The sequence below is a fragment of the Lagopus muta genome, chromosome 26, assembly GCF_023343835.1.
Source record: "Lagopus muta isolate bLagMut1 chromosome 26, bLagMut1 primary, whole genome shotgun sequence".
NCBI lineage: Eukaryota > Metazoa > Chordata > Aves > Galliformes > Phasianidae > Lagopus > Lagopus muta.
The window spans coordinates 3808205-3818924 of record NC_064458.1 but is presented as its reverse complement, the minus strand read 5'-3'; the positions used below and the strand labels follow the sequence as shown (position 1 = coordinate 3818924).

At 62.4% G+C, this 10720-nt stretch overlaps 1 protein-coding gene across 2 annotated transcripts; it reads left to right on the top strand.

Annotated features, from left to right (window-relative positions):
- Window positions 1-264: 264 nt before the first annotated feature.
- KANK3 (KN motif and ankyrin repeat domains 3) lies at window positions 265-9558 on the top strand. Of its 2 annotated transcripts, none has more exons than XM_048927507.1 (11): window positions 265-367; window positions 3563-3637; window positions 3897-5711; window positions 5779-5878; window positions 5985-6215; window positions 6646-6733; window positions 6944-7163; window positions 7260-7402; window positions 7643-7843; window positions 7933-8031; window positions 8324-9558. In XM_048927507.1, the coding sequence occupies exons 2-11, from the start codon at window positions 3601-3603 to the stop codon at window positions 8375-8377; spliced, it is 2988 nt and encodes a 995-aa protein (XP_048783464.1). In that variant the 5' UTR covers window positions 265-367; window positions 3563-3600; the 3' UTR covers window positions 8378-9558. The 2 variants fall into 2 exon arrangements, with proteins under 2 accessions (XP_048783464.1, XP_048783463.1); XM_048927506.1 differs by having other exon boundaries at window positions 8321-9558.
- Window positions 9559-10720: the final 1162 nt, after the last annotated feature.

Below are 10720 nucleotides of genomic sequence, written 5' to 3'. Positions count from 1 at the left end.
AACCCGTCGGGTTGCAGAACTTCTCGCCCCGACGGCCGCTCCCGGGAACGCAAAGTCGGGACTGCGGACCGCAGAGCCCCGCACGGCTCAGCCGCAGCTCCCGGCTCCGAAATCCACCATTTTTGGCACAAACGCCCTTTCCAACAGTGCCGCTCTTCCCGCGAGCCGCGTTACGGAAGAGCGCTGGAAAAACACCCGAGGGCTCGGGATGGATCGCGCTGGGAGGGAAAGGAAAAGGGCTCCCGCCCCCCCCCCCGCCCCGCCCCGGCCCCGCTGCCGGCCCGCCCCGCCGGGCTCCGACCTACAGCCGCCGGGCCCCGAGCGGCCCCGCGTTGGGCTGCAGCCCCGCGCCCGGCCCGGACCCGAGGTGAGGGGGATGCGGGAGCGGCGGGCGGGGGGAGCACGGTGAGGGCTGCGGGACGGGGCCGCCGCTCGGGGCCCGCGGAGGGGCCGCGTCGGAGCTGCCGGGACCGCGGAGGGGTGGGGCGGCCCCGGGCATCGCGGGCGGGCGGGACGCGGAGCGGGGCCGGAGAGGGGGCTGCGTTCCGTCGGGTCGGGCCGGGCTCTGCGGCTCTGCATGGGAAAAGGGAAGTCCTGGGGGGTCTCAGGATGGGGGTGCTGCGCGGCTCCCCGGAGTGGTGGGGACCCACGGATGTGGGGTGATGCGGGGCACCCCGTGGTGATGGGAATCTGGGGGTGCTGTGGGGGCTCCCCGTGGTGCTGGGGACCCAGAGAAGTGGGGTGTTGGGGGGCACCTCATGGTGATGGAGACCTGGGGATGTTGTGGGGCACCCCATGGTGCTGGGGACACAGTGCATTCCCTGGGGTGCTGGGAACCTGGGGGTGCTGTGGGAAGCCTCGTGGTGTTGGAGACCCACAGAATTAGGGTGCTATGTGACACGCCATGGTGATGGGGACATGGGGGTGCTGTGGGGAACCTCATGGTGATGGAGACCCCCAGAAATGTGACACACCATGGTGCTGGAGACACAGAGAGCTGGGGGTGCTGCGGGGCTCCCTATGGTGATGGGGACCTGGGGGTGCTGTGGGGAGCCCTATAGTAATGGGGTCCTGGAGAACTGGGGGAGCTGTGGATCTCCCTGGGGTGCTGGGAGTTTTTTGGGGAACCCCATAGTGGTGGGGATCTGGGGGGGCCGTGGGACCCCTGGGCTGCTGTAGGCACATGGCTGCAGTGGAGATGCTCTCAGATGGAGAGGGCTCAGCCCTCAGGGAACCCACAGCTGTTGTCACTAGCCCCAAAGGGACTGGGAGCTGTTGGTGGGACGTGCTGCTGGGCTGCACTATGGGTGCTGGGCTGGCAGTGCGGCCAGGCGGGCGGTGGGGACAGCATGGTGGCATGGGATGTGAGTGGAGCTGGTTGTCCCCTTCCTTAGGGGCAGGGGGAGGGGTGCTGAGCATCACCCAGCCGTACGCATCCTGCTGCACTGCTGTGGCATCGCAGGGGACGTGTGGACGTGTCACCACAATGGCTCCATGCAAGGATCCCAAATCACAGCAGGGTGCTGGCAGCTCCGGCCCTCCCGCTGTGGAGGAAGCTGCCTGTGCTCAGTGCTTTCCCTTTAACTTTGGGTTTTGGGGCTTATCGCTGCACGCAGCTTCGAGGGAAACGTGCCTGCTGAGATAAATCAAGCTGCAGTGGCCAGGGCTGCTCTGGACTCTGTTCTTCTCACATTCCTCATGACCTCAGTGTTTGGCTCAGAGGAAGGTTGTTGAGTGCTGTCAGTGTGTCCACCCACGACTGCCGTCGCCCCGTTGCAGCCCCACGGATGGCACAGCTGGGCCGGACCTGGCACCGCTCTGCCCCTGCGTGGGGAAACAAAGTGCCAGAAGCTTCAGCATCAGCGGGGTCGGCGCGGGGTCCTCCTGCCTGCTGGAGCGGTGCCTCGAGCAGAGCATCGGGGGGCAGGGGGTGCAAGGTGGGGTGTGGGCACAGCCGGCATTGCCCAGCCCTGTGCTCCACCTGCAGCAACAAAGCCGCCGTGCTCCTCCTGCCGGGACACGGAGAGCGGCCGCTCTTTGAAGCCGTGCCACGGCGCTGGAGGCTGCTGGGGCGAGGGGACAAGGCTGGCCTTGTGCAGCCAAACCCAGCAGGTGACGGCAGAGACTTAACCCTCTCACTACGGTGTGCCACCTCTGTCCACCTCCGCTTCTCATCCTCAGAGCAGAGCTGATGCTCTCCTGTCCTCTGGCGCAGGTGGGTGCGCACGCATGGCCAGCAGCGTGGAGCAGCGCTGAGAAAGGGCGCCGTGGCCCGAGCCGTGCAGGAAGCATCGTGATGCCCGGCTCTTATGGGGCCGGAGCGGGGCTGGAGCCGGGCCAGAGCTGTTCCTGGCGCGGCCCCAGGCAGGACAATTCCCGGTCGCGAGGCGGAAGGGAGCGCCGGGGCCGTGCAGCCGTTCCTGTTGCTCTCCCTTTTCCTCCCGCTCGATTCACAGCGGTGCTCAGGGGAAGTTTATCCTGGCCTCGGCGCTGCTTAATGACCCGCAGGGAGGAAACCGAGCACTTCCCCGGCTCAGCGAGGAGGGGATGCGCTTCAATTTAGGGGCTTAGGGCTCCTCTCTGCGTGGCTTCCATGGGGTATGGGGAACAAAGCGCCCAGAGCGCAGCCCCAGAGCTGTGAGGGTGGATGCAGGCAGCCCCTGAGCCCCGGGGACATCGCTGAGGGTTGAGAGCTGCCTGCCTTGGGTTGGGGAAGCTGAGATGGGCCGTTCCAGCGCAGGGATCGCTGTGGTACGGCTGTTTCCCACCTGGCAGCACTATTCCCTCTGCCCCATGCAGAGATGCTGCGGCAGGTTGGGGCTGAGCAGCGCAGCTCCTTGGGCTGTGAGCTCACCCCTGGAGCGCGGCCCACGCTGCCATTTCCCTTCCTTCGCCTCTTGTTGGGTTCACAGGAATGGCCCAGCCCCTTTCTGTGCCTTTCTCCTGCAGGGAAGGGAAACACTAATTCTCATTGCTCCTTATGCTGAGTGCCAGGCTCGTGGTTGGGCGGGCATCCCGCTGGCTCCCACCCAGCCTGCGCGTGCCTGGCTCCTGGGAAAGCCAGGCTCCCATTTCACCCCCCCCCCCCCCCCCCCCCCCCCCCCCCACTCCTTCTCCTGTGCTTTCATCAGGAAAAGCAGCCAGGTTCCTCCTGGGAACACTGAGCAGCCCCGGCGGGGTGGGAGACGTGGTGCAAAGCAGTGATGGGTGCTGGAAGCTGCTGGTGGTCGTGTGGCTTTGGGAAGCATCAGTTTGTGTGATCCAGGGCTGATTTCTCACTGCCTGGAGGCTCGGTGCCCTGCTCCTTCTCCCCACTCTGACTCATGGCTTTTTGCACCCTCAGAGCTGGCAGCTCGGTCGGCCCAGGCTGCAAAGCATTCCTTAAATGTACAAACAATCCCTGGGAGCAGCTCCAGCTGTCAGGCACCAGGAGGGAGCCAGGCAGAGTCGGGGCATGGCTGCAGGGATGTGGCCCAGCTTTGGGGTTGGGGTACCCCAGCTGGGGGAGCGGTGTGGGGCTGGATTGCAGTGTTTGCAGCATGGGGCCCCGCTGTCGTTTCAGGTTGATGGTCCCCTGCTCAGCAGCACTGCGGGGAGAAGATGGCTCAGCCTGCACACCTGAACCAGAACCTGCCAGGTAAAGGGACCAGAGCTGCATGTGGCAATTGGGGGTGGGGGGCGCCACTGGATGCAGGATTGAACTGAGCCATCCCGATGGGTTTCCTCATCCCAGCACTGAGTTCAAAGCAGGGCAGAGTCCTGCAGCACCCAATGGCACACAGGTGCCGGGGGGGCCATCCACCATGTCACCTCCAGCAGCATCCCTGTACAGCGCAGCAGAAATGCCCTCCCGCCTCCACCAGGCCACTGCCTGAGCATCTCTGCTTGCCTTGCAGATCTCGGGGGCCCGTTCCTGTACAGGGACCAGGACGATGGCGAGAAGAGCTCATACTCGGTGGAAACCCCCTATGGTTTCCTCTTGGACCTGGATTTCCTGAAATACGTCGATGACATCGAAAGCGGCCAAACGCTCAAGAAGGTGCCGCTGCCGCGCAGGGTGAAAGGGACGCGGCCACAGCCCGGCTCACTGCGCAGCCCCAGCAGCCACCCCAGCGCCTGGACCTCCACCGAGTCCCTGGCCTCCACATTCAGCGAGGATGGGAGAGGTGCACTGCTGCTGTCCCCGCACGGCCGGGCGGTTCCTGAGCCCCCTGGCAAGCAAACCTCGCTCCCCACGTCCCCACCGCCTGCGGTGCGGCTGCTCCCACCTCCTGCCCGCAAGTGCCTGGCGCGAAACCCGCAGGTGGAGAAGACCTTGTTGGAGACGAGCAGGAGGCTGGAGCAGGAGCAGAGCCGCTCGCAGCCGGGCGCCCCGAGCCAGGTGCACCCATGGGTGCTGGCAGGGTCCGAGGGCCAGCCGGGCTCCGTGCGGATGAGCCCCGGCAGCTCAGGGCGCAGCACTCCGGCCGCGGGGCTCGGGACGGCCCCACTGCAGCATGTGAGGGAGCAGATGGCCGCGGCCCTGCGGCAGCTGAGGGAGCTGGAGGAGCAGGTGAAAACCATCCCGCTGCTGGAGATGCAGATCTGCGAGCTGCAGCAGGAGAAGGCAAAGCTGATGGAGAAGCTGGTGGCGGAGCCCGGCAAGGTGTTGTTGGATCATCCCGATGGGAGCGAGGAGCAGCCCCACGCAGAGCCGGAGGGAGACGTGGAGCCGGCGAAGGGACGAGCGAGCAAAATAGCAGAGCTGAGGAAGCTGACGGAGAAGCTGGCCGTGCCGGAGCGGGGCGGCCGCAGCGTGCAGGGCAAGAGCGTGGCGGCCAGGCCCAGGGCTGCAGAGAGGCAGTGCCGCTCCGTGGCGGTGGGCGAGGAGCGGGCCATGAGTGACGCCGTCTTCTACTACCGATCACAGCAGCAGGGCGGCGACGTGCTGGATGGCAGGGAGCGTCGGGACGCGGCCGTGTGGGTGCTGGAGTCCTCGCTGGGCCTGGCCCCGGAAGCAGAGAGGGAGCTGGAGCTGCTGCAGCAGACGGTGGGGCACCAGAAGGACGTGATCGCCATGATGGAGGGGCACCTGCGGGAGGCCACGCGCGAGCTGGAGGAGCTGCGCATGGAGGTGTGCGCCCGGCAGCCGCGCGGCCGTGTGGACAAGGAGGTGACGGCCAGGCCGCAGGTGGCCGAGGCTGTGGTGGAGGCGGCGGTGGCCACGCAGAGCCGGGCGGCCGGAGAGAGTGTGGAGACGGCGGATGTGGCCGTGGGCTGCGCCCCGCAGACCACCTGCGTCGGGGTGGGCTGCCGGCCCCACGGGCGGGACGTGGCTGTGGGGCCCGATGTGGCCATGGGCCGTGAAGATAAAGGCAGCCAGGCCGATGTGAGCCCCCCCGATGCAGACCCCGTCGGTGTTGGCCCTGCTGACCCCAGCCCTGACCACGTGGGCCCCACCGGCGCAGGCTCTGCCGATACAGGCGCTGCCGACCCACGTCCCACCAGCGTGGGCCCCGCCGTCCCAGCCTGTGAGCAGACGGAGCCCGCCGTGTGTGAGGCCGGATGCCAGCAGCCCCCCCCAGGCAGCCCCAGTGCCCCCACCCCGCAGCGTGCAGCAGTGCTGGGAGTCATAGGGGCTGCTGCACATCCCACAGTCCTCTCGGCAGAGGTGGAGGACGGCGGCCAGGAGCCGGCACGGGACGGCAGAGCGGCACCCAGCCCTGCAGCCAGTGAGTTGGGTGGGGGCTCGGGGTGCCCCCCGATTCACCGGGCCCTGATCCCATCTCTGTGCTGCAGGAGCCCTGAAATCTATCATGAAGAAGCGGGACGGACCTCCTCGGAGCGAGGCTGAGGGCAGCAAGAAGAGCCTGCAGTTTGTGGGCGTGCTGAACGGGGAGTACGTGCTCAGGGTCCCTGTGGTCCCGGGGGGCTGCCTCTTCCCCCGGCCGCGGGGCAATGGGGGGGACCAGGTGGGTGCAGCCATTGAGCCCCTCTCTGTGCAGGTACGAGAGCACATCCAGTGAGGAGGAGGAGGAGGAAGAAGAGGAAGGAGACAGCTCCTCCGAGAAGGCTTCAGCTGACAGCTCTGACAGTGAGGAGCCGGGGGGCACCGACACCTCGGAGGAGGAAGAAGAGGATGCTGAGGATGGGGACGGACAAAGCAAGCTGAGCAGGCAGCAGGAGGGTGAGGGGGCCAGCACAGCCCCCCCAGAGCCCCCCGAGGTGAAGGAGAAGTAAGTGCTGCGCCTGCACCGTGCTGCGGTCCTGCTGATGGGAAAAACACACTCATGTCCTGCAGAAAGCATCGGGCAGGAAAAGTAGTTCCAGCGTCACTGGTCTGCTAAGGAAACCCTGAGAACAAGGCTGCAGCTGTGTCTTTTCTACAGGAGTGATGGAAAAAAAAAAAAAAAAAGGCATTTTTTAACAAAGGAAAAAATTCAGCCTAAAAATGGGCAGATCAGTGTCTGAGCATGTCCATATAAGGCTGTGCTTGGCAGGCTGGACCCCCCCCAGGGGCATGGCCACAGAACTGGGGGGAGGGCTCCAGCAATGGGGACGTTCCCTGGGGGGGGTGCAAGGAATCGGGGAAAGGAGTGAAACCTCAGGGCTGGGGGGGCGAGGGCTCCGTGCCCTTGGGACCATAACCACCCTTGTGCCCCCCAGGTTCGAGCTGAGCCCCAGGATGCGGGAGGCCTGCCTCATTGTTAAGACTCACCTGGGCCACCCCACAGCCACCAAGAGCAAGGAGGCGGTGAGTTGGGTGCTGCGGGTGGGGTGGGTACCACCAGGCCAGCCCTCCCCTGAGATGGGCAGCAATGCTCACAGCAGCACTTTTCTTCCCAAAGCACGGCCCTGAGATCCCAAAATCCCACGTAGACTCTGGGCTGTCCCTCCATGGGGCTGGGTTGAGGGGTCCTGCCTCTGTCCCGTGCAGGGGCTCAGCCCCACTCACTGCCTGCAGCTCGCCAGCAGCAGCCTGGTCCTGCAGGAGTGGTTCCGTCTGTCCAGCCAGAAGTCATCCATCCCCGACACAGTTGCCAACCACCTCCTGGCCTTTGCTGAGCTCTCACCGGCCCTCCTGGCCCACGTGGTCAACCTGGCCGATGGGAATGGCAACACAGCCCTGCACTACAGCGTCTCCCACTCCAACTTCCACATTGTGAAGCTGCTGCTGGACACAGGTGGGTGCTCCCGAGTCTGCACAGCCCCATAAACATCCTGCTGCTGGGATGTCCTGGGAGCAGCGCCCCAAACCCCTCCTCTGCCCTTTCCCACAGGGGTCTGCAATGTGGACCACCAGAACAAAGCTGGTTACACAGCCCTCATGCTGGCAGCTCTGGCGGCCGTGGAGCAGGAAGACGACATGAATGTGGTCAGGAGGCTCTTCAGCATGGGCAACGTCAACGCCAAGGCCAGCCAGGTTGGTGTAAGCTGGGGGCCACTACGTCCTGACCCCCTGCAAGCAGCTCCTGGCTCCGTGCTCACTTGGGTTCACCCCAGGGGGCCAGTATTTGGGGAGGGCATCATATCAGGAAGCTCCTTCCACCCAGCATCAGGCAAGGAGGTGCTCAGAGCCCACGTGGGCACTGGGGACAGCTGTGGGACGAGCAGGTGGCCCAGCTGGGGTAGAACCATCCTGGCAGCGTTCCTCATGTCACAGGCCGGCCAGACAGCACTGATGTTGGCCGTCAGCCACGGGCGGCAGGAGATGGTGGAAGCCCTGCTGGCCTGCGGGGCCGACGTGAACCTGCAGGATGAGGAAGGCTCGACTGCACTCATGTGTGCCTGTGAGCACGGCCGCGTGGAGACTGTGAAGCTGCTGCTGGCTCAGCCCACCTGCGACGTTTCCATCGTGGACAGTGTAAGGCTTCTCTGCCAGGGCCTGAGCACACGCACCCAGACCCAGACCCAGACCCAAACCTCTCCCAACTGCTCTCCTGTCCTCCTTAGGATGGTAACAACGCTGTCACCATCGCGCTGGAGGCAGGACACAGCAACATTGCAGTGCTCCTGTATGCCCACCTCAACGGGACGAAGGCACAGCCTCAGGTGAGTGCTGCAGCCCCCTCAGCCCTTGTAAGGGACATGGAGGTGGCACCACACCGCCAGTAGGGCTGCCCAGCGGGCAGGTGACACAGCGGGACGGAAAGGGGGCTGTGGCTCAAGTGAGAGCAGCTGACGGTACCCAAAGAAGGTGCTGTGGAGGCAACAGCAGCGTCCCATGGGTGGCAGATGCTCAGCACAGCCTTGGTGGCAGGGGATCAGCCTGGCCGATCCCAAACAGGAACCACAGGAAGGGTCTGTGGTGCCATTCATTGACTCTACTCCTTCTCTGCAGCAGGGGACGTCAACAGCGGGCACCAAGAGCCCTGTGAGCCCAAAGAAACCAAATTAGAGTGACCTTTGGATCCGGCTGCGTGCCAGCGGGCCGCCATCAGAGCCAGGCTGTCACTTGTCCCCCTTCCTGCTGCTCCTTCGCGTGCTGAATCGCTCCCTGAGGCTGCGGATGTTTTCCATCTCCGCTCGACAGAGCAGGCACTGTCCTGGGCCTCAGTGCAGGAAGTGTCCCGCTGCAGCTGCAGGAGCTCTGCGGGGCTGTGGGAGGGCAGGCAGCAGCAGCAGTGGGAGAGGGGACACGGAGCAGCTGCCTCGCGGCCACAGGAGCGTTTCCAGACTGAAATATGCACTTGTCTTTCCTGGCATTTCCTTTCCCAACAGAAACCTGGCTCTTCTCTAACACATGCACACAAAAGAAAAAATTATATATATATATACACACACTAAGCAATATATATATATATATATAAAGTCGAACATCAAATCACTCCATGATTTGATTCGCTCAATGGGAGCCAAAACTTCTGGGTGCTCAGGGTTGCAGCCGAGCTGACGGAAGAGATGAGAGCCACAGCTGCATTTAGGGACTGAGAGTGCCCAGCCTGCGCCAGGAGCCACAGAGATGAGAGTCAACCCACAAGCATTTCCCATTTTGAAAGTCCCACAGCCACCAACCATCCGGGGGCCGTCGCTGCCTTCACAAGCCTGCTTGCCCTCCCCAAGGGGAGGAGCGGGGCTGCTAGCTCCAGAAATAGAGCAGCAAGAAGAGCTCAGAGAGCCTAGGGCCTGCAGAGATGGACACGGACGTAGGAATGTGTGTCTGTGCAAGTGTGCGTGCGCCAGGCAGGGTGGGAACAGACAAGGTGAGGACGAGGACTGGCAGCAAGCAGAACAAGAAGGCTTTTGCATGCGAAGCAGGCCCCGCTCTAAGGTAAGCGATGCTGCAGCCCCCACCGCTGCCCCTTGGCTCCTCTTCCTCCACTGAGGCACACAAGGCTCTGAGCCAGCTCACCGGCTGGGAAATGCTCCCAGGAGAGCTGCTCCGGGCAGCACAGCGCTGTTCTTGCCTTGTTTTGGCTTTGCACTGAAGTTACTACACGATGCTTGCAGCCACTCTCCAGTACACCGCTCTGTATGTACTCCATACTCACCGCTTTTGTTTCACACATCTGTTTACTGACATTTTTATACTGGTGTTTATTTTTAAGACAAATAAAATTTAAACTTATTTTGAAATATTACAGCCACCATCAACACTCTCCTGCCTCTTTGTCTGGTTACAGCCCCAGCCCTCTGCACTCCAACCCCACAGGTTTGTTGAACTGCCTAAATCCATCCGTGGTGCTTTTTATTTCAGAGCAGAAAACCCGAAGCCTGGATTCAGGTCCTGTGAGCTGATGGCTTCTGGCTTGTCTCACTTCACTGAAGCAAATGTAACACCGAGATCAGGTGCAGCCCTCTGCTCCCTGCTGCTAACGCTGTACAACTATTGCTACGGAGCAGAACCAGGCTGCGAGATCCCTGCAGGGCAGGGGGGTGCAGTGACCACAGAGACAAGTGGGGAGGGCTACAGCTGCTCCAAGCCACCCCACTCACTACAAATGCATGCCCACCTGGTCACCTGCTCACAGCTGATGCCTTGTGCCACTCAGCAGCACAGCAGGCAGCTCTGCTCTGTTGCCTGTCCTCAGCACACCACATTCTTTGGTCACGGCCAATGCTATGCTGGGAATGAAAAGCAGCCAGATAAGAGAACTCCACAGCAGGCCTCTCCTTGCACTGAGCCAGGCCTGGAGAGCTCTGCTGTGCCACAAGAACCAAGGAAAGGCAGGCTCACTCTATGATCTGAAGTTAAAGGGACATCAAAGAGGAAACAAGAATCAGATAAAGCAACAGCACATGCACATACCTGACAATCCTAAGCTCAGTGATTGGAACGTTTAGTTCTGCAAATGCTCTCCTCAGCTTTTGGAAGCTCAAGCTTTCTTCCCGGTCCCTGAAGTGCCTTAATGAGGCTCAGGGCATTGAAGGAAGACAAAGATTCCCACCTGAACTGTGACAGTTTTCAGACCGACTCTTCATATTTTGTTCTACCTCTACCTTTATTTAGTGGCCTAAAATAAACTCTTGTGGCTGATCTTGTGACAGAAGCAAAAGCTGCAGGCACTGATGTTGATTTACTGACACCTCTAACACTTGCTCTCTGTGGGTGACTGCCAGGAAAGACAGCAAGGAGCTGTATTTATAGCAGCACTGATGGAATTGCTTACTGAGGACAGAAAGGCTGAGGCAGCAGGCAGTTACTTTGCAGGCTGGTAAGTTGCCTCCCAAATTAGAACTCTACAGAGGAACTGCAAGCATAGCAGTACCTCCCTGCTGGTTACATACAGAGCTAGCAGAA